The sequence below is a fragment of the Drosophila erecta genome, unplaced genomic scaffold (assembly GCF_003286155.1).
Source record: "Drosophila erecta strain 14021-0224.00,06,07 unplaced genomic scaffold, DereRS2 tig00000055-arrow-pilon, whole genome shotgun sequence".
Taxonomy (NCBI): Eukaryota; Metazoa; Arthropoda; class Insecta; order Diptera; family Drosophilidae; genus Drosophila; species Drosophila erecta.
The window spans coordinates 4,077,337-4,100,803 of record NW_020825200.1 but is presented as its reverse complement, the minus strand read 5'-3'; the positions used below and the strand labels follow the sequence as shown (position 1 = coordinate 4,100,803).

General features: G+C 43.2%; 1 protein-coding gene across 4 annotated transcripts; it reads left to right on the top strand.

Moving 5' to 3' along the window:
- On the top strand, positions 1-23,391 carry LOC6542486 (protein cappuccino). Of its 4 annotated transcripts, XM_026979788.1 has the most exons (10): positions 1-557; positions 2,623-2,965; positions 6,410-6,772; positions 8,731-9,306; positions 11,729-12,244; positions 17,043-17,215; positions 20,750-21,584; positions 21,651-22,658; positions 22,722-23,025; positions 23,091-23,391. In XM_026979788.1, the coding sequence occupies exons 2-10, from the start codon at positions 2,638-2,640 to the stop codon at positions 23,206-23,208; spliced, it is 4,221 nt and encodes a 1,406-aa protein (XP_026835589.1). In that variant the 5' UTR covers positions 1-557; positions 2,623-2,637; the 3' UTR covers positions 23,209-23,391. The 4 variants fall into 4 exon arrangements, with proteins under 4 accessions (XP_026835589.1, XP_026835590.1, XP_026835591.1 ...); XM_026979789.1 differs by lacking the exons at positions 1-557; positions 6,410-6,772; XM_026979790.1 differs by lacking the exons at positions 1-557; positions 6,410-6,772; positions 8,731-9,306 and having other exon boundaries at positions 11,756-12,244.
- Positions 23,392-23,467: the final 76 nt, after the last annotated feature.

The window sequence follows — 23,467 nt, the reverse complement described above, 5'->3', positions numbered from 1 at the left end:
GTTCTCGGATTTCGCGGGCTCTTCAGTCAGTGTGCCATCGATTTTTCCCGCTGGAGCCTCGTGGTTGCCACTGAGTGTATGTGTGTGTTTGTTGTCCTAGGACCGTGAGTCAGCTGGCTGGCACTCGGTTTTCCCTTCGGCTGCCGATTTGTTGTGACACTTCATCTGACAGCTGCAGTTGCATTTTCAGCTTTTCCTGCACTTTGCAATTAAATAGTGAATAACGTGGTATAATGCGCCAAAGAAATGCCATAAACGCGCTGCGGAAACGGATATTGTTAGATTGCAGAGCTAATCAACCGAATTTCGAGTGAAAAACCCCCTGTGAAAACCCTCCGGAAATAGAAAACCTCACGAAACTGGCGCATTAGCAGAAACAGAGGGGAAAAATCCCCGCAACGCAATCAAAATAAAAATAGGCAAAAAGCGAGCGAAAGAGAGAAATTTAAGTTTGCCGCGCCCGTGACAAGAAAAAAGAAGGAAACCAGATTTGTTCAACAAATTGCACCGGAAGAAAGAGAGGCAGAGTCGCTGGTGTAGCCCTCCCTTTTCAACCGGTGGGTGTGAGTTTTAGATGCGTAAGCTTTTGCCTTACCTTCATACATATGTATACAGTATATATACATACATGCGTATATATGGACTTTGGTGGGCCTCACTTTCGTTTTCGTTTCACACAAATTGCACAAAATTGCGCTTTTGACACAATTAAGAAAATGTGTTTCGCGTGCTTTTCCTTTATAAAAGCCGCGTTTTGACTTCCCCCCAACATTTATCCCCTTATTACACTTTATGCTTTAATTTTCCTCATAATTGAATTCTGATTTGTGTGAAGGACAAGAAGGAAAACAGAAGAAAACCATTCTAAACACCTTTGTAAACTAATTTGTTGTAGGTGTTACAGATCCAGGGAAGTGTATAACCTATTGGAATTAAATATTCTGACTAATCTGTTCGAAACGGCTTAGCTAATAATACTTACGATAATTACATGAAACTTTCAAATAGATTGTTTAATACATTTCCTACGGGAAAATGGAGCAAAACTAGAGAGCACAGAATATGAGATGTTTTAACAATTATACATTCTACAATTATCCCGAACAAAAAAGGGTATTTAAATTCATGTCCTGCCGGCAGACATAATACCCAAAGGAAGAAAGTACAACAAATAAGGAACAAGGAGCCGAAAATGAGTCACGTGGGCGGACAACAGCCAGCAATTTATTGCAGCCAATTAATTTTGGCGAACAATTTTTAACACCTCTCCCTTTTTTTTCCCTTGGAGTATTTCAATTAGTCGACCATTTTTCGAGGCCTAATAAAACCAAGGTGGCTTCTTTCGGCCCATCCGATAAAAAATTTCCTAATTTGCTTTTATTGTGATTTATGAGAGATCCGTGAGTCTCAAGATTTTACTACCTCCCTTTCACTCTCGTAATTAATTCTCACCCTATGTGATAAATAAAAGAAGAAAATGTTGATGAAATTCCAAATATTATGTCATTGAACTTGAATTGTATGATAGCCACAACGATCAAGGCGACTTTATCGGGTGTTAACCGTGAAAAAGGTACAAATTTACCTATATAAGTAACAGATAAGCATGCATATTTGTTGATAACAAGTTGGGTGTGAGGCGAACGAATAAGTGTATATGAAGCTCTTACTGTTGAAAATTGTTTTGTTTTTTACAGAATAAAGAAAAATAAATAATTCATTTCATACTTATATTGTCAACTTAAATTTGTACTTTTTGCAAATACTTTCGCAAGCCTTGAAACTGAAAACTTTTAATGAAACCTAATGAAATTCGGCCAGAACATTTCACCGAATCGATCGCCTGAAAGGTGGCCAACAAAGGTTATGCTCCGACCTTTTGTGAAAGAAGCCCAAATCTGTCATTGATGATCATTATCGGTGCAAAATTTCTCCAACTGTTGTCCAAACTTGCCGAAAAGTAAAAGTTCACTTTTCAGTTGAGAAGGAAAATGAGGAGCAGAACAACGATTTCCCATTCAGATGCACCTGCAATTTCGCAATTTCGATGGCCTCGGGTGCCATTCGACTATTGACACAGAGCAACAGAAATCGGCCGCAAAAGCATCTCACCGCCACTTTTTACCCATTCCCAGGAAATAAACTTGGCTTTAGAAATCAAACAAATAAAGTAGGAACTTTTTGTCAACCGTCACAGACCCCTTTAGCTACCAGTGCAACTAATTCATTTCATATTTCTGCAACATTTTCGCAACAAAAAAGTTTTTACCTCTCGGCAGTAGACAAAATAAAAAGTCAGAAATTTAACTGTTTGGCTTGGCGAATATTAAATACTTTACAACCATTTTTTCAGAGAATTTCCTTTTATATACATTTTATATCCTCCTATTCTGGATGTTTCTAATTATTTCCAGGGGACTAATAGCAAATATAAGAACTTAAGTTGTGTTTAGCTTATTTTAAATCACGCTATTCCCCATCTCTTAAATTTGCACTTCGCAATCCTTCACGAATTCATTGAGAATTTCTGATAAAAATGAATGGAAAAATGGTTCGAAGCCCAGAGCAAACAATGCGACTGATTGAAAAGTTTTTTAATTGATTTTTAAACTCCCTTCGCAGCACGACCACATCAACATGGGGAATTCGCAAAATCGGGCGACGAACGCCGATGAAAAGTCACCGCCAGGTGGCGCCAGTCTAGTGCGGGTGGGCATCGCAGGGGGCGGTGCCCCGGGCGGAGTGGGCGTGGCCCTCGCGGAAAGGCGGAGCAGTCGAGTTCGCGTGCTCAGCCGTTTGATGGGTCAGAAGCGCATTCGCGAAGCATTCCTACACTCGCCGAAAATGGGATCGAGTTTTGAGATCAATTTGGAGGGCGGTGGCAACGGAAGTACCGATTGGATCGCACCGGAAACGGAAGTGGAGCATGGACAACTGGATTGCAGCGCCGAACAAGCCGATTTTCGTAAGTTAATTCCGTAAATAATCCATAGTAATGCACAGAGAAATGAGATTCACACAATTCTCCACAGTCATTTAACAAACAAAAATATGAAATACTTCTTAAATACCTTTAAATAACAAATTAACAAGAATTTTTTCTCTGTGCAACCATTTTTCTTTGTTGTTATTTATATAGCTGACTCCTTGCGTAGAACCGAACTTTATTTGTTGTTGTAATTCTAGATGTCATTGTCGGTGTGCATCAAGTTTGTTAGCATTTTTCTATTTGCGAAAAAAAACTGTTATTCCCTCTTATTTCCTTCTAGCATTTTTCAATAAGCCAACTTTATTTTTCCCCCATTCTTGCTTCGGATGTTCTCTTCTTTTATTTTGAACTTTTTGTTGGGGCACTTTTGTTTTAAAATGAAACTCCAATGCTTCAGGCTACAGTCTGTCTCCGATTCGTAGGTCAATTGCCAACAAAAACTGGCCCATAGCGATTTTGACACCTTTTGGCTTAAAATCTACGACTGCGACATTTGTTAAAAAATGTCAGAAAAAAATAGTTGACATTCATAAAAATAACAGTTTTATTACCAGCTACATTCTAATACCAATTAAATTTTGGTCTTAAACAATATTTCGTGCGTCTATGTTATCAGTGGGTTTGAATTATTAAAACAGACTGTATATCAAACTCTTTTCAACTCGACTTTATTGCACTTGAAGCGGAGTTTAAATAAGAATTTTTCGAAAAACTTTTACAACAACATAATAGCGAACAAAAAATAAACTTTTCATAGAAGTTTTTTATGAAATTTTCTACACCCTTCTGCGCTTTCTACATTTTTCCCCCGCCCCCTGCTTTCTTCCCAACACTTGACTGCTCCGAATTTTCCAGCTTTCCTCTGATGTTTTGTTGTTGCTGTGGCACCTTTGTATGTTGCACAACTCCACCTTGCCCCCCGATTTCCCCCTCCCTGTATACGCTTATCATCCCTCATCGAAGCCGAAAACTCTCCAAGTTTTTCGGCTGCTTGTAACTTATTGGCATTTCGCCTTGGCAAAATAATATTTTTTACTTAGTGTGCTCTTGTTTTCCCGCTCCCTTCTTTTTTGCCAAAGTGAAATCAAAAATTTATAGATTTTAGTTATTCATGTGAAATCTTTAAGATGCCCCCTTTAAAAATATTAGGCCAAGCACCACGCACACACACACACACAAAACATAAACAGAAGCTCAAAAGCACGTTTGCCATCATAACTCAGCAACTGGGAAAGCTGGAAAAGCGAAAAAAATAAGCCGAAAAAAAGCATCAGACAACACAAAACAGAACCCAAAAAACAGGACGAAGAAACAGAGACCCACTTCAAAAACTCACTGCTGTCTATTAACAGCCATAAGAAAAACGCGTCGAGTTCAAAAGCTGCAGGCGTCTCGTACCAAAATATATAAAAAAAAAGCGGTAGGAAAAACAAGCGCCAAATAAAATCACTCAAAGCTGGGAAAATATTTCGGAGGGAGGAAAAGGGTTGCGTCACGCGAAAAGCTGAAGTCCTAATGCTCTTGTTAGCGAAGGCAATAGTTTCGAATGGCAGGTCTCCAATAACTTGATACCAATTATATTTAATGATATATTGGCTTATCAAATTGCACAAAATATTTACAGAATTTATGCATTTTTGGGTTAAGCTGAACCGAGACAGCTTGCAAATTACTAAAAAGAGTTAAGAACTTAAGCAAAATAATATGATGATGGGATGGTAAGGCAGTATTACCTTCGTCGTACCTTGAACACCATTTGTTTTCGCAATGCATTCAAATTTGAGGCAGAATAACTTGCCAACCATTTTTGATGCACTATTTTGTGGGCTTCTGTTTTTCGCGAGCATTAACAAAACTGCGAAAATCGCGTTCAAGGCTGTTGCGCATATCAAAAAGCAATTCAGAGTGCAGAAGAGATGCTCCATCAAAACCACCTCCTTCAGCCCCCCGGGATGCAAGGGAAGAAGCTTTTTGGCATTGCAGCGGGGCAAAGCCTAAAATCAAATCAACGAAAAATCCTAAACGTGCCGCATCGGGGGTGATGTGGGGAGGGGGAAGTGGGAAAGTGGGGGGATCAGGATCCGGTGAGCTCTCCATATCAAAAATTCCCTTTCAGCGAGAAGCGAATATACTCGTACTGCTAAAGCGCTGGAGATTCTCCCTTTCATTCACTCGCACGCACCCATCTGTTTTTGGGGCCTTTTTCAATGCATAAATTCATAATTCATGGGGCCAAGAAGCAGCGCCTGAAGGAGGTGCAGATTGTGGCAGGAAGCCCCCTAAAAATCGCAAAAGGCTCAAGATATAAAGTGCTGGAAAACCTTTTCTGTCGACCACAATGTGTACCCTGTACCTACCATGCTTATTCAAATTGGTTCCAGGAACTCAGCGAATAATTTGAAATGGTTTCAAAAGACTACCGAATCGAATGCTTGCGACCAAAACATCTTTTTTGCTTAGCAAAAATAATGTAGTCATTATTTATACGAATATAATTTGCTTGTGACATAAATACGATTGTTGCCCGTTTCAAGAAATCACACACACAAACTCTGCAAGCGAAATCAAATACCCCAAAGCAGATGTGAACATCGTGAAAATTTGGAGCGGTGGGCGGTCTATTCGCTGAATTTTGGCTAAGGACTCATTTTTTTGGTCGGTGGGGGGGAGGGGGTAAACTGCAGCCTTTGGCGGAGTTTTGGCAACGTGCTCAATTAAACTCCCACACCCACCACCACCACCAACACAAACACAATAACACCAACACACATGTATGGCCGCTCACATTATGGTGGAAAAGTTTGGTGTGGCATGGCACGTGGCTGGTCGCTAATATTTATGGCAATTAGTTTTATTAGTTTCGCTTGTACATTTCCATGTAAAGTTGTAAACTAACTCATCCACCATGCCTTTCTGCCTGTCTATGTGTGTAGTTTTAACAACTGCTTAATGTTGTTTACAATTTGTTCATAATGTTGCAATAATTGAGCGTTTTAAGTACCCAGCATTCAAAGCGAAAAATTGTTTGCATACTTTTGGGAGCGCTTAATGACATTTATTCAGCTGGATGTCGAATGTAGGGGCAATTAATTTTGTTAAAATGCCATTGCGTTAATAAGCGCATTTCCAAACGATCAATAAAACGCCTGACTAAAGATAAAACAAAATATAACCCTAGTAGCATTTATCGGAAATGTCAAATTGTAAGACCATTTCTCAAAACCATTCAAAATTCGTCGAAATTGCATACAACCATTACTGCGATGAAGGTGATATAGAATGAGTTTAGATCAAGTCCAGGCATAAAACATAGAGTTAGAAAATGATATTGTTTATTTGAAAGACGCGTAGCAGCCACATACATATGTCAAAAAGAAATGCAGACCAAAAGTATGCAAACTGACTTTGTTTTTTGTAAAGCGCCTGCGAAACCACCGAGGCTAAGAAGGCAGCTCCAAACTCAAGTCGAAACTGAGGATCGTTGCAGCTTGAGTTTGGGCCAACTATGTCAGCTACCGCTTCAGTACAATAGTAAGCACAGTGACGAGGAGTCCCAACGGATTTTAGCGCGGGAGGAGCAGGAGAAGGTTCAGCAAACGCCCCCACTGACCAAGCAGCCGCGAAAAAGACGTATAGCCCCGCAACCTCCACCGAAACCCCCGAAACCTCCAAAACCGCCAAAAATTCGAACCGAAAAAACACTCAGCGATGACCACTGTGCGTTCATTGAGCAGCTCTTTACCGAAACAACTGAGGCAAATCCATCGGCTACAGTGGTTGTGGGTAAGCTCAGTCCCGAAAAAAAAACACGCGATTTTTGCCCTCGACGTCGCTGCCCTGCTAATTAGTACTCTCAATATTCCACATATGGGGTATGCTGGGCTTGTGGAGCTGTATGTCTTAGAGGGTGCGAAAAAGGTAGCCTAGCTGAAGCAGATAATCAAATGAGTTCTTGTTAATATTTGATCAACCATTTGGAAGAATATTTTCTGTTATGTAGGGAGTGTGAAAAATAGGTAATACGACAAATTAATTTTTTAAAGTCTGTTACTATTGCGAGCTCAATTCGCATTAGATAGTTATGTTAGAAATTTTAGTAAAAATATATAAAACACGTACCTTAAATAGTTGAGCCTTAAATTCAGAGGCCTTTCCCAGTTAGGATCTATATTTGTTAGTTGTATCATAAGCGAAGGTATTCCAGTCGTCGATCATAGCTCATGTGATCTCTTTCACGTTTCTGCTCTGCTTTAGTTCCATGTAACTCGAGCTTCAGACCGTCAACAAAAAGCATATATAATATATGCATACACATATATATATTTCTCAGTCGGTTCCCTCTCTCTCTCTCTCTCTCTTTCTATATGCTCGCTCTCTTTCTCCGCTTGCTGTGCGGCTTTTGACTTTCCAGTGGGTCTTAATTCCAAACCAGTTGGTTGTTAGTAACGCTTTGAACTCGCTGCCGCGCAGATCGGTGGTCGATGTTGAAATCGAAAAACGCTCTGGAAAATTGAAAAGTTGAAAGTAAGAAGGCATAGAACAGAAGGGCAAATACAAGTGCAGTGTGGAAAAGTGTGAAAAGTGTCTGTTTTGTGAGGAAAAGTGCCAATGAGCAGTTTAGCATTCTACAGGTGTTTACATGGTGTTCTTCCCTGCCCTTTTATTATCCGGGAAAAGGGGAGTGATGTTTCCTTTGTTATCGTGGCTCATCTTGGCAGTTTGGCTTCTGTTTTGTTTTCAATTTGCCTCAATTGCTCATGGACAACAAATTAAACAATTTACTTTTGAAAGGGAGAAGGCAACTGACGCCAACGCTTTTTATTTTTTTTGTGAAACCCCCCTCTCCCATCACGCCGTAATCAAAACCAGTTTTTGGGTTCTGCTGTGTACAATTTTCTTTGTTTACCTTTTGGGGTATTTTCTCGAACCTTTCTCATTTTCATTTTCATTTGCCCCGCAGCAGACACACACCTTTTCCCCCTATTTTTCTTTTTTTTTTTCTTTCTTTTGAACCATTTTCCATATAGATTTTCATAATTTTGCGGCTTTCCAGTTGATTTGTCTCTCTGAGATATTTCTCTCTTCCATTCCATGCGCTCTCTTTCGGCTTCCAGTGGCGCCTTGTTTTTATTTACTTTTGGTTAATTATTATTTCTTACACATGTCGCATTCGCATTTTTGTGAATGAGCCATCGCCGTCGCGGATTAATGGCACATAAATCATTTGGAGCCGCAGTTGGCGGACTGTTTTATTTAATTGCAAATATTTCTGCAGCGCGCTCATCGAAATACATTTTAATAGCCAATTAAATGTTTTGTATTTATTTCAAGTAAAAACTTATGTAGACTGATTTCATTCCATCGATCTTCTTTGAAGTCATATTTCTTTTCCCTACAACTCTCTGTTTCTCTATCTCGATTGTCTGTCTATTTCTCTATTTAACCACAACACTTTTAATTGCTAACCGAACGTAAAGACGACGTGCTCAGTTTGGATTGCACCGATTCGCTAGAGTACCACAATTGCAGCAGCGATGAGTGCTGTTATGCCTCAAATGATACCCTAACTCAGCGCCAAAATCGGGAACTGCAGCAGCAGCAGCAGCAGCAGCAGCAGCGGCAAAGGCAACATCATCATCATCATCACCATATTCACAACGCCCACGAATACCATCACCATTATCCCTACGATCGGAGATCCCTGTGCACGAGTTGTTCAAGCAATGATTCCCTATTCACAGATCCCGTCGACGAACTGATCGTATCGAAGCACTTTTTAAATGCAGCCGCCAAGGAGCATAATCCAAAATCGAAACGCGATCGTCCACTGAGCGAAATAAGTGTAACGTCGGTGGACACCCTCTCGCCAAATACCGCTAAAGCAGTGCTCGAGCTGCAGAAGCGCTGTAGAGCTGATAAGTTGGCCTGCCTGAGCCTAACTCGCGTCACCTACCTCAGCATAGCCAATGATCATCAGGGAGTCGAGGAGCCGGATCGGGCCACCATATTGCACGATACGGATCTTTTGGTAGCGCCCAATAGCCCGGCGGAAAGTTCGCCGGACGAGGAGCTCATGGCCTTGCAGCTGGGCAAGAAGTTGGCCCAAGTTTTGGGCAGTGGCGCGGGATCACCCTTGACCCCTGGCCCAATGGAGACTGGGCCAGCGGGTTCGGGTTCGGGTTCGCCCTTGGGAAATGGGGAGCTCTTCAACGTGTCCAAGGCCAAAAAGGTGGAGCTACAGAACCTGTCGTCCCGTTTCACAGCCGCCGTCACTCAAACACCGCCAGGTGCAACATCATCCACTCCAAGTGAATCAGGTAAGGATTGGTGTAAATCGGTGCTCAAGAGGAACTATGGTCACTACGACCATATTAAAAATCAACATTAGAATTAATTAGAATTAGAATTAATCTATTAAAACAAGAGGAAGCTGGTTAAGCACAAAGAGTATTAGGCGCTCATTTTTGAGTAGTAAACAAAACCGAGAATGAAATTATTTCATATTAAATATTTCTATTGAAACAAAGCAGTGATTATGTGATGAACTAATTGCTTTAAATTAAGCTCTTAATAAAGCTTCTTGTTTGTCATGTGTGTTTGGCCCGAGGACATCAAATAATTCATTTTAACGACCACGCAGGCAAAAAAAAACCATTTTAGACAAAATATGTCAATTTGAACTATTGATAAAATATACAAAGTGTTTAACGCAATTGCAAGATTTTGGATAATTTGCATTGTTTTGTAAAATCTGATTGCAACATTCATGCAGTTGGCATAAAGCACTTACACTTCCATTAACTAAATGCCATAATCGCAGTGCCAAGGGAATAGGAGTACAAAATAAAGTTAAAATAAAATACTATACTTCTGCACTTTAAATTGCCAATCTACCAATTTCGTTGTGTCCCACTTGTGGCCATATGTGTGCTCCAGAAAATGGTCCTTCAGCCCAAAAAAAAATAAAAAAAAATGGAAGAGAGACCTGTCTAAAAGCTTGTCCCTTTTTTTGTACAGATTGTTGCTTATTCCGGCACTGCGCCAATTTCAAAGGTAAACACGAGTCGCACATAAGTGCTTGTCAAACTGTAGTTTTGAGTGTTTGTTGCCCCGCTCGAAATTGAAGGACACTCTGCCCCTGGGAAGGTGATGGCAAATAAAAAGCAGCCTACGCCTAAACACTTCTTTAAAATCAGAAAAAACATTTACAAATTTCCAATAATATTAAAATTTAAATTTTCGGCCGACTTATTTGGAATGTTACTTCCAGAAAGGAAAACCGCAAGGAAAATGGTGTTGCTCTTGGACGTGAATGCAAAGTTTTTTAATTAACTCATGTAGCAACCATTCCATTTTCCCCTTTTCCGCAACCAACTCTTTGTTTTCCAAACTGATCCGATCAGCGACGCTTTTAAGCACACAAAAAAAGTGCGAGAGAATGCTGGAAAAGAAAAGATTGAATAAAAACAAGCAGGGACCCGAAAGTAATTATTGGCACATTTATGCAAGGACTCGTTTTCCTCTGCCCCCACATGATATTTTAAATACATAATTGCCCCCGAAACTCCCAGAATTACCACCACCCCCCCAGCTTCTGCCACCGAAATTCACCTAATTGCGTTGGCTCGATAAACAAAAAATAAACAAAAGCGAACATGGTTCGCTGCTTTTTCCGGCCTTCTGGCCCTCTGGCCCTCCGGTACCCATCGTACCCATATACTCCGACAAACAACAACAAAAAATACTACCCACCAACATGAAAAACATTTGTAAAAACTTAAAAATTTCAAACACGTCTTCATTGTTTACAAAATGTTGGCCGGAAGCAGGCGCTTCAGGCTCAGCTTCAGTTTCCTTTTCCCCGACTTTGTTGATTCCCCATTGTGGCTCCGCAGGGAGGCACCCAAAATCCCAACCAACCAAAAAAATAAAAAAAAGAAAGTTTAAATTTTAATTAAATCATGTTATATAGAATGATGCACGCGGGACTTATCCGCCAAATCGAAGGGCAGGCGGCAAATGGAGGGCGGTCCAACCCACTTGGGTGTACAGTCAATGATGATGGGGCCGTGATAAAGGCTCCACAGGGTCTACTCAATCGGAGTGGAGGGACCATAAAAATTTGCTACACAAAATCATGGATCCCGGCGCAGGATTTAATGCACTAGAAAAATTATATATATTTATTTTTCGGATCGGGGCAGGAGCACCTTTTTATAAAGCTGCCCTGCCAACATGAATTTCAATATAATGAATGTAAATCATTTCCAAATTGGCTGTATGCTGGGGATATTTCAGAGCTGGAGGATTGTTAATGAGCGAGAAACGGAAAACCCTTCGATAAATAACTCATTACTAAAGGCTTAATTAGTAATTAGGTATTAAGTGTGCGAGATTAAATTTAATTTGCGTAGGGCTGAGGTTTGCCTTGCACAGCAAACATGCAAAAAGCATTTAAATTTGATATGAATACAGGCACTTGTTAAGCTTTGAATTTGTTTGTTGTTTTTTCCGAGTTTTCATCGATTTACCCGCACTGCCAGCAAAAATGATAAATGCTTGGCAAATGTTTTCCGAACATTCTATAATATAACCAGTAATTATGGGAAGTGACTTATGCGCTGCCAGGAACACATTTATCTTCAATTTTTCACTGATTTAAGCAGCGCGGGAATTTCTATACAAATTTATCCAGCTAATGCCGTTGCCTCGTCATTCATTCATTCGCTCGTTTTGCAGGAGCTACAGGAGCTACAGGACCAACAGGAGCTACAGGACCTGCAGGACCTTTGGCGGCTACAACATGCTCGCCTCCCTCGCTGGAAACGCAATCAACTGTTATAATTTCGTTTAAATCATCTCAAACACCTGTGCAGTCTCAAACGAATGCTGCAGCCTCCGAAAATGTCGAGGATGACACAGCGCCCCTGCCACTCCCACCGCCGCCCCCCGGCTTCGGCACGCCCACCACGCCCCTTTTGTCAAGCAATGTGCTGAAGAAGGTCGCCAGCTTCACGGTCGAGAAGTCTTCGGCGGGCAATAATAGCTCGAATGCCCCGAATTTCTGCCCCGCCGCCAATGACGAGACCACCCTCCTGGCCACTCCATGTTCTTCTTCGCTGAGTGTGGCACCCACCCAGCCCCCCGATATCGCCGTGGGCGGAGCGGGGGGCGTGGCCGGGGGTGGTGGTTCGCGACGCGGCTCATCTTATGTACCGGAAAAGTTAAGCTTCGCTGCATATGAAAAGTTCGAAGGTAAGTTTGCCAAAATATTCGCGCTTAAATACTCTGAAGCTAAGAGTTGGTTAAGATCGCAAGTTTCTAAGATTTTAAAACGTATCGTCACAGATACAGATACGAATATAAGTATCTACAGGTTTTAGTACAAACACTAGAAATATGCGGCATGACAAAATAATATAAGTTTGTTCCTGCAATTTGTGCAATTAAATTTCGAGTTTAGTTTAGCTGCTTCTCATTTCGTTCGTGGAAAATCGTTTAGAGTATTAACCCAGAACTCTCGATTTTTGAGCTGCGCTGAGTGACTTCAGTGAAGCGATGCCAAAGGCAGGAATATCGAGAAAAACTAAAAATAAAGGGTGGGAAAGGGATTTCGGCGGTGGAAATATAAAGGTAACCCCTGCGATTTCTGCGCATTTACTGTTTGCCTTTTGTGTCGTTTCTCGGGAAACATTTAATTTTATTTCCCTTTCCGTTTTTCTTTCCTTTCACTTATTTTTTTTTTTTTTTTTTCGTACCGGTGTGCTCCACGTTTGATTGCGTTTGTTGTTTGCTTAAAGTTAACAATTAATTTGCCTGCTTCAGCTCCAGCACACTTTTCCTACCCGCTCCGCTTGCAATTTTGCCCTCTGCGAAATCAGTCAAGAAAAGCAAGCCAAATCAAGTTGAATGATTGCATAATTGGGAAATTTTGTATGTAAATAGAGAGGAGAGGGCAAAACTTGCCAGGTTAACATTTTCGCAAGTGTTTGAAGTGCCTACGCATATATACATATTCTACGAGTATATTCGATTCTAGTTTCACCGCCTCACAGGCCGAAAGTGTGTATATAACTCTTGTTCAAAAGTTTTCCCTTCGTATATGTGTGTATATATTGTTGTTAACATTACTCCTGTCTAAAAGTTCTTAATTTCGTATATTTACTGTGAATAATATTCCTCTTGTCTCACATTGTTGCGAGTTTGAGAATTCCGGCTGCAAATTTTCAGCGCTCGCTCGAAACTATTTCCAAAAATCATACGCACACACAAAAATGGCAAAATGAAAAGCCTGAAAACTTTCGCTTCAAACGCATCGCGGGCATTTTGGAGGCGCAGTTTTGACACATGCCACGCCCATCGATGGTGGGGCGGTGGTGGGTGCTGTGTGGCACAAAAGGCGCTAATTGGTAAGCTCATCGTTGTCAGCCTTCCTGCTTTTCGGCACCCGGGGATCCTGATCCTTCGCCATCATCATCATCGTCCGCATCCTCGTCCGCATCCTCGTCCTCATCCACAAACGCCGTTGTCGTCTGCTGCAAATTAATGCAAACAAACATTTTAACGCCTCGCTGGGCAAACAAGCGAAGAAGAAGTGAAGCTGCAGCATGGGGCATGGAAAAAAACGAGTGGGTGCTGGTCACGCAATTTGCTGCACAGAGAGAAATTCTCGCAGGCACTTTAAAGAACAAATTCCACATACAAATTCTTAGCTTGATTCGCATTTTTAAAGTATTTATACCCAAATTAAATAGCTTGCTCAACTGCAGCTGAATTGATCCCTTAGCAAGCAGCAAAAATTTCGCTGAGTGCAGCTCTTGCTTTTCGCGATTTCAGCGTCGACGTCATTGTCTCTGAAGTGGCCATCAATTCTTCGTGGCTTTTCGAAGAGATGGAATGGAGCGGGAAAACTCGGGATGGACGGGAGATAACTGCAGAAGCTGTTTGTCGCGACTTTTCATCAGGCAACGTCCGGCAACGCGCTTGGACCAAAAATCTGATTTATATGCCCGACAACATCACGTTCGCCAGCTTCGCTCGGATGAAGTGATTCTGGCCGGGATGGGGGCTAGCACTGGGATGGCGAAAGGCAACTTTAAGTAGCTTTCCTTGCCACCTAGCAAAGACGACAATGTTTTCGCCCAAAGCGTAATGAAACCATACTTTGCGCTACTGTATAGCTCACTTTCTTTAACGCTAAATACCTTGTAATACTCTGAATATTTCAGAGCAAGTTGCATCTAACGTTAGATACTTGCTTTTTTCTGTAGGTTTTACGTGTTGCATGATGCGTAGCAACGACTGTGAGCTTAAGCATTCGCCAAATGAGGTTAGTTTCAGAAATCAAAGCTGAAAGTAGGTGCTTAAGAAGGAGGTTTCTTAGATGGTTAGCTGCCGCGTCGGTGGTAACTATTAATTTGAATTTTACCATGCCCTAACTAATGCTACACCTGGGTATCTCTGGAGTCGCTTTAACCCATCCCATGTGGCATCCTCGATGCTTCATTTCGCGTTCTGCCCTGTGGTTCTCTGGCATCGTTACGTTCTCATCCGTTTTGTTTGCCGGAATGAAGAAGCGAGCGCCACTCTGCCGTTGATGAATGCAACGCATGCATGCGTGAGGCGCCAAAAACCGCTGCTACCCATCGTGCCACCCACTTCTAGCCCGCCCCCGGCTTCCGCCAGCACCTTACACGGCAAAAAAATCCAATGTATTCCAAAAGAAATTTCTAAAAATCGAAAATTAGACAGCAGTATTTAACAAACAGGGTTGCTGGTGCAAACAAGAAGTATTTGCAGCAAATGTTTTAGAAAGAACGAAATAAGTCAAGAGCAAAAGGTTTTGGTTTTCGGTGTATGGGTGTTGCATTCGCCTGGCAAGCAGTTATGCAAATTTGTTGAGCATCGTCCGTGGCGCAGTTTTCATCAAAACTCGAAACCCGTTTGCCACAACGCCGCTATGGTGGCAGCAATAAAGGCCAAGCTCAACAACAATAGAAAACAACGACATTTAGAGCAGGAACAACAAAAACGGCCACCGCACAGATACCTCCTGCTGCTGATGAGGATGGAGCAGATCCAGCTCCGGTGACCAGCTAATCTGGCACTTCCTCCTGGTTTGTCCCACAGGACCAGCCCATCATCGGCATCCAAATGGCAATTCCCTGCAACAACTTACTTGTTATCTTGTGCAAACGTCCTATAATCATTTTGATTCATTTGCATCTGAGCTCAAAATTGTTTATTTCAAGTAAACACTGTGCATTTGATGTTGATTGATTGTCATGTGCGTCACGCAATCTTTTACTGTGTTTTATCAAACCGATTTGATTTCTAACTGTTCACATCGGTTTCGCAGACCTAATCAGTCTACTTTTATTTGCTATCTGCGCTCTCGAATAAAGCAGCACTTCAGCAGCGGTAAGAGCCATTAAAAGATATCGCAATTGAAAAACCACAACAGTTTGAATCAGCTTTGCTTTTGTGGAACTTTAAACTCGATGATTAACCAAAACAATGACTAGCTTGAATTGGTGCAGTGGCGTGCTCCTAAGTTTGCAAAAAGCCTACATTCAATCGAAATCGCGCTCTTTTCAAAAACGAAATATAGAACCGTGACTGATTAAACCAGCGACCTTCTCAGGGCCAGCCAGTATCACTTAATTTGTCTAGTACTCTCTATAGAGCTGCGGTCTCATCGATACACAGAAAATATTGAAGCAGCGTTTCTGGGCTTACCTATGCCAAACGTATTTATAATATAATCGACCTAAACATGGAAGTAATCAGCTAAACAAAATGCATGTTGATATGACTTTCAATCGCTATTTTAAGGTTGCTTTGCGAATCTTATTTATATTTTTTTCAATGTGCTGATTGCTTAGAGTGCCGCAGTTGTCATGTTCAAGGTGTTGATAATGTCGATAAGTTTTAACAACCTTTCAGTTTTGTGGCGTTAATATTAAAACACAGCGCTGAATTCGCGTAGGCAGTTTAGGTTTGATTTTAGACGAAGAAAGTTGTACTAGCAGTTTTGTTCTGGAAGATAATACACATATATATATGTCCAGTGCTTTGAGCCACGTTTGGTGTTCGCTGCTGGCCAAGCAGCCATCGAAAAAATGCGCATTTGCATCGGAAAGCCGATGGAACTCCCAGGAGGATGTGCCCAATCTCCCGCCGCATTATCTCCATCTAATGTCATTGGCCGCCCGGCGGGCGCAGAAAACTCGATTTTGCCGGGGAAAAGCGGCAGTGGGGGAGGAGCCACCTGATGTCGCAGGAATTAGCCTACGCATCCAACGGATGCGCATTGACCTGCTCGAGATCTCGACCTCTGACCCAAAACATCTGCTCCTGCTGCTCTGGCAAATGGTTACCCACTCACACGCTGACAGCCAGCGTAAGTTTTACTTTTCTCGCACTTTTCTTGTTTGGCCTCAGAAAGTTTGTTTGGTTTTCTTTCTGTTGGTTGAGAGGAAGGTGCCTTTGTTCTCTATAGACCAAAATCCATAAGGCACTTGAATATTTTACATGTTTTAAGTTCTTAAAATCTGAACAACTTAAATTGGTAACTTGCAGTTATTAGACAATAGCTAAATGCATCACTTGAATGGCAACTCTTTTAAGTCACTTATCTTATCGCAGCGTTAGTCACACGACTTTATAATACACGGTCAAGGCTGACATGGGAATTAATTGATTTTTGAGATATCTTAGTTACAAAATAGGTATATATGTTAAATTAGTGAAGAGCTGAAAGGTAGAGTATCTGTTTGTTGTGCATAAGGATAAGGATTCTTTACCGTCCAGTTTGTTGTCTGGCAATTTCGCCAGAAAATTATTTATTCCACATTTTTTGGGGTTCTCCGCTTGGGAGTTGCTTCACCCCAAAGCGTCTCCTACCCATAAATCTCATCGGTTAGGGGCTCTAAGTTTTCGTTCATTTTTGGTTACGAATACCAGAGCAAACGAGTGAATAAGTGTACCAGCTGTGATCAAAGTTATTTCATTCAGTTACAACTGCTTTTTTTTTGTTTTTGTTACTTTTCAGGTCAAATGCTGATAAAATGGCTAATCTCAACGATGCAGAGCAACCCGAAGAGTTCCCCAGGTGACGCCAATCTGGAATTATTCAACACTCTAGCGCTGCAGTTTTGCAATAATCTCAAATATGTCGGCGTCCTTAAGCAGATCTCCAATGAGCACTTGGATGGCGGATTCAGCGTGAGTTCAATGCACTTTTATTCCCCGGAAATTGGTCATCTCTCTCGAGAGTGGTCTCCTAGTTCCTAACTAAAGGGTGCTAACAGGGCGGAAGTTGCCACGGCTTGGCCGGAAATGATGACTGCGCGTTGGACGGCGGGTTTGGACTGGGCGAAAGGATGGATAATCCGGCCGCTGGGTTAGCGGATCCAGGGGGCGGCTAAACTAACTTTCAAGTCATTAGCGTTTCAGGAAAAACTATTGATAATGACTGTCGCAGCAGCGACACGGAAAGAAAATGCGTCTAAGCCATATACGGCATTGGTTCTAAAATTGTGCTGATGCACAGTATAATTTTTGTAGCCGCCCCACTTCAACACGAATTTCTGTGAATTTTAAGTTTGCTAATCTGACTGCCTAATAGTGGCTTATTCTGCCAGTGCTCCGCTGGTTCGGATTTGGCCCGAGGCCTGTGGGCGCTGGGACCTTCAACTTATGGCCTTTCTGCATAATGTTACTCATACGCAGCGTTGTCCAACTCGTCGGTGGCTCGTCGAAGTTGCTGCGAAAAGTTGTGCAAAACTGAACCGCAAAGTTGTGCCCGGAAATTAGCAATTCCATTGCAAAAAAAAAGGAAAAAAACAACAAAAAAAATGAAATAAAATAAAAATAAAATAAAAGGCAAGACCAGGCCTTCGGTGCACTTTCATTTAACCGAGCTGCAGCGGTTGTCCATCTAGCCCCGGCCACGCCCCCAATGCGCCCCCGCCTGCAAGTGTCAGAACTTGTTAAAACTTTACAGTCGGCAGCCGTCAACTATCAAAAGCCAAGTTCTCTTTGCGAGCATTAACAATTTTACGCTTTCGCTGTTGATTTTCTTGTTTTGCTGCATGCGAAATTATGAAACCAAAACTGCACACTGCCACAAAATGCTGCGATCAGTGTGGCGCTATTTCAGTATTAAGTTTAAAATTGTCCCTTCATTTCTCCGAGTGCATGGTGAAATGCGAGCCCTATAATATCGCGCTGGTGGAACACCAGCTTCCTTTTTATCAACTCGTTCTTTGTCCAACTCTTTGGCAACCATCTGGCGATGGTCATCTTCATCTGCCGCGCCTAATGGACTCCATAATAGTTGGCTATATCATCGGGCACAGCTTAGCCGGCCATTTACCATTTAGCATTTACCATTTACCATTTAGCACTGCTCTTGACCAGAAAGCTAAATAAACAAGCAGTTTGGGAAAAGGCGGAAGGCTTTAATTGCCCAGTGGAAAGAGGCCCAAGAAGCTGGCCCATTTCCATTTCGAGGGCTGTAAACCGAGACCCAGTTAAGTGTTATTAGACAGGCGACAGCAGGAACAACAGAAACAACATAAGCAGCAGAAGCAACAGAAACAACGACAACTACCGGCGAACAACCAACAACCAAGAACGTACAACAACCAAAAGCCACCGCAAATAATGAAGCACTAGATATAGCCCTCAAATTAGTTTAGGCCAAAAGTTTTAGCCACAGCAGCTTAACCTCAAATCCCTGAGAGGCCCAAGCCCAGGATAGCACAAACATGCATATACATATAGCCAAAAATTGTGGGCGGCAAAAATCGGGGATGAGGGCGGCAGACGACACCGTTAAGTGATTTTCTATGTGATGATACTTGAGCTCAAGATTATGATATCACGAATTTTCCCCAACTGGCTGCCAAACTAGATATATTTATATATCTGTATATTTGTATGTCTAACGACGTCTCCGATGTCTCTGGAATTTGTTCGAACTTTTTGGGCAATAGGCCAGCTCGCCAGGGAGCGAAAGAGAGGGAAAGAGGCAGTGTCAAAGGTTCGCTGTTCAACTTTAACTTTGGCTGTACAGCACTTTATCGCTATGTGGGAAAGTTTCTTTAGGAAAGAATTATGTTGCTCCATAATGGGAACGCTCTGGAATCAGGGACTTCGAATCTAAATCGACTGCTTCAGATTTATAGTTTTGGTTAGCAGTGCTATGGCTTCTTTCATTTCCCTGTGATCACTGTACCCTTAGATACATTTTTTTGCTACCACAGTCCCTTCTGTTTTCCCGTGCTATTGTTGCTGCAGCTCATTGTAAGTTTGTGCGTTTTTATTGCTCGCAGTCGAAAGTTTTTCCCATTCCAATCGACTGGTATTATTCTTTAGGTTCAGCCGGAACAAACCAAACTTTGATGCAGAAATGAGCAAACTGGATTTGAATGTGCAATGTAACTACTAAGAGTTTCGTGTCTATTGGTTTGTTAGTTTGCGAGTGTGCGTACGCGTGTTGGATTGTATATATATATTAGATATATCTATACATAACATGTGCATATATACTGTATGTATAAATTGGCTGATGGGATTAGAGTGAATGGAATCGATGATGATGTTGTTGGTAATTAAGTGGGAATTGGGAAACAAGCAAACTGTATCACAGGCCGAAATTGTGTTATAATCTCTTATTAAGTGGTAAAACCAAGTAAATAACTTCTTATTGTTATTTTGTGTAATCCTCTTCAAACCCTAGCATACAAGCATGGTTTTGTAGCCGAACAGAGCAAATCTTTTGGTTATTGGGACAACTGCGAATATCCGACAGCCCGAACACTTTCTTATTTTTGACCAACTAAGGCAAAAAATCTACCTTGCACTCGCTCTGCACTTTGCGTACTTATCCCCACCTTCATGTGGGTTCTTATGGTTAGATTTAAGTTCTTTTTTTCATTTTTTAGTTTTAGGGATGTTGGGTGGCGCTCCAGTTGCTTGTGGGTTGCTTGGGTTGCTCCAGTCTGCTTCGGTTCTCTAAAATGTGCAAACAACATGCAAATCGCTGGCAAACACTTGGGCACAAATGGTGTAAAGTGCGATAAACTCGACTCGGGATAATCTCCTTACAGGGTATATTGGTTATAGTGTCGGCACGGGATGTTGCACTTCATTTGCATTTGTCAAGTTATCAGACCTTTGATTGATTAGCATGACTGCCCGCGATTGTGATTGCGTAGCTATGATTCTGCATAAGCAGCATTTGTTTCGCAAAGATGTGGTGGTCATTCTGAAATACCTTTAAAATATACATATTCTTTCCCTATATTTTTCCAGCATGCATTACACAAGTTGCTAGCTGAATATTTGCAAACCTAACTTCCTTCTGTTCCTGCACTGCTTTGCCTTAAGACTTGACAACAAGAAAGGACAATTCCCGCAGTGGGACTGAAAAGTCACCATCAAAATCAAAGGAGTTTTGCATGCGGAGAAAATACAGGAGCATGACTGAAAATAAAGCGAACTTAGGCCAACTTAGGTGCTTTTAAGTTTTCTCGCTTGTCGCACACTCGAGACCACTTGCCGTCTCTTTCTCCGCGCCTCCAGCTGTCTCTTTCCTTTATTTTCCGTCCCACTCGACTGGCAATTAGAAATTATTGGCTGTATATGTGGGGAATACGGACGGTTAAATGCTGATACTGAAGTACAATATCAAATAATATAGAATGAAAAAAGCCATAAAAATAAATAAAACCTACTTTTTTCAATCTCCAGCCCTATGAAATGTACCAATGGACGCACACGGAGCAGCCGACCACCTCGTTGCCCCTGACCCCCGGAAAGCTGGACAAGGTGACGGCCTGGCCATTCTCCAGCACACCATCCGGAATCCGAGCGCTGGAGTCCGCTTCGCTGGCGTCCTTGGGCGGAGGTGCGTTGGCAGGCTCCTTGGCAACGCTGGCCACTGCATCCACCACCACCAACTCGGATAATCAGAAAACCCTGCAACAGATCCTCAAGAAGCGTCTGCTCAACTGCTCCACGTTGGCCGAAGTGCATGCGGTGGTCAATGAGCTGCTGAGCAGTGTGGATGAACCACCGCGTCGTCCATCGAAGCGGTGTGTGAATCTCACGGAACTGCTGAATGCCAGTGAGGCGACAGTTTACGAATACAACAAGTCCGGAGTGGAGGGCGCTGCGAAGAGTTTCACGGATGCGGAAACTCAAACGGAAGGCGAGGATTGCGAGGGCACCTGCAAGTGCGGCCAATCATCGACAAACAGTGCAAAGGATGAGGATGAGGAAAAGCCACATGCCGCTGCCCCGCCCCCTCCGCCACCTCCACCGCCGCCGCCCGCCTTTGCAGCACCCGCACCTCCACCACCGCCGCCTCCTCCGCCTCTGGCCAACTATGGAGCACCACCACCGCCGCCACCCCCGCCACCGGGCAGTGGCAGCGCGCCGCCACCCCCTCCACCCGCTCCCCTTGAAGGAGGCGGCGCAATACCGCCTCCACCACCGCCCATGAGTGCATCCCCCTCCAAGACGCCGATCTCACCCGCTCCACTGCCCGATCCCGCCGAGGGCAATTGGTTCCATCGCACAAATAGTGAGTGCACCGAAGCATCTAACTACCAATATGTACATACTTCTATAATAATTCATATTTTAACAGCCATGCGCAAGAGTGCAGTTAACCCGCCGAAGCCAATGCGTCCATTATATTGGACGCGAATAGTGACGAGTGCCCCGCCTGCGCCACGCCCCCCCTCGGTGGCCAATTCCACGGACAGCACGGAGAACAGTGGCAGCTCACCCGACGAGCCTCCGGCCGCAAATGGTGCAGATGCAGTGCCCACTGCGTCGGCCAACAAGGAGATCTGGACGGAGATCGAGGAAACGCCACTGGATAATATCGATGAGTTCACGGAGCTCTTCTCCCGCCAAGCAATTGCGCCCGTTAGCAAGCCCAAGGAGCTGAAGGTCAAGCGAGCCAAGTCGATCAAAGTTCTCGATCCGGAGAGATCCCGGAATGTGGGCATTATCTGGCGGAGTCTGCATGTGCCGTCCAGCGAAATCGAGCATGCTATATACCACATAGACACGTCGGTGGTCAGTTTGGAGGCCCTGCAGCACATGAGTAACATTCAGGCGACCGAGGACGAACTGCAGAGGATCAGGGAGTCAGCCGGCGGCGATATTCCCCTCGATCATCCGGAACAGTTCCTCCTCGACATATCCCTGATTTCCATGGCCAGCGAGAGGATATCCTGCATTGTCTTCCAGGCGGAATTCGAGGAGTCCGTAACGCTGTTGGCTCGAAAGCTGGAAACCGTTTCCCAGCTATCGCAGCAACTGATCGAAAGTGAGGATTTGAAGCTGGTCTTCTCCATCATCCTAACCCTGGGCAACTACATGAACGGTGGCAATCGACAGCGGGGTCAAGCGGATGGCTTCAACCTGGATATACTGGGCAAGCTTAAGGACGTCAAGTCCAAGGAATCGCACACCACCTTGCTCCATTTCATTGTACGCACCTACATTGCGCAGCGCAGAAAGGAGGGAGTGCATCCGCTGGAAATCCGTTTGCCGATCCCAGAACCAACGGACGTGGAACGAGCCGCACAAATGGACTTCGAGGAGGTGCAGCAGCAGATCTACGATCTGAACAAGAAGTTTCTGGGTAGACTATAGAGCTCTAATTTGCAGCGAAATCACTAAGCTAATCCATGAAATCATCCTACAGGTTGCAAGAGGACCACGGCCAAAGTTCTGGCCGCCTCCCGCCCGGAGATCATGGAGCCCTTCAAGTCCAAAATGGAGGAATTCGTGAAGGAGGCGGACAAGTCCATGACCAAGCTCCACCAAGCCCTCGACGAGTGTCGCGATCTCTTCCTGGAGACCATGCGCTTCTATCACTTCTCACCCAAAGCCTGCACCCTGACTTTGGCCCAGTGCACGCCGGACCAGTTCTTCGAGTACTGGACGAATTTCACGAACGATTTCAAGGATATTTGGAAGAAGGAGATCACCAGTCTCTTGAATGAATTGTAAGGAATTGCAAGCATTGCACTTGCCATGATTTACATGACTTAAATGACTTACATGATTTCAGAATGAAGAAATCGAAGCAGGCCCAAATTGAGTCGCGTCGCAACGTTTCCACGAAGGTGGAAAAGTCCGGACGGATTTCTCTCAAGGAGCGCATGCTGCTGAGGCGCAGCAAGAACTAGTTGCTGCGATTAAATATATTTTGTATTTCTAGTTGCTTTTTATTACACGATTGCCAGGCAAATTTCCCGTTATGTGGATGCACGTACATATGCTCCACTAATTGTTAAGTTACAAAATTGTATAAATACTTGAAATGCAAGGCCTTGTGGCTCTACAAATAAAGTGTGCTCTTGCTATGGTCATCGCGCTTTCACTTGAGACTTCGCGCGAAGTGCCTGCTTTTAGCACAAATCGTATCGCGACGGTTATAATTCACAA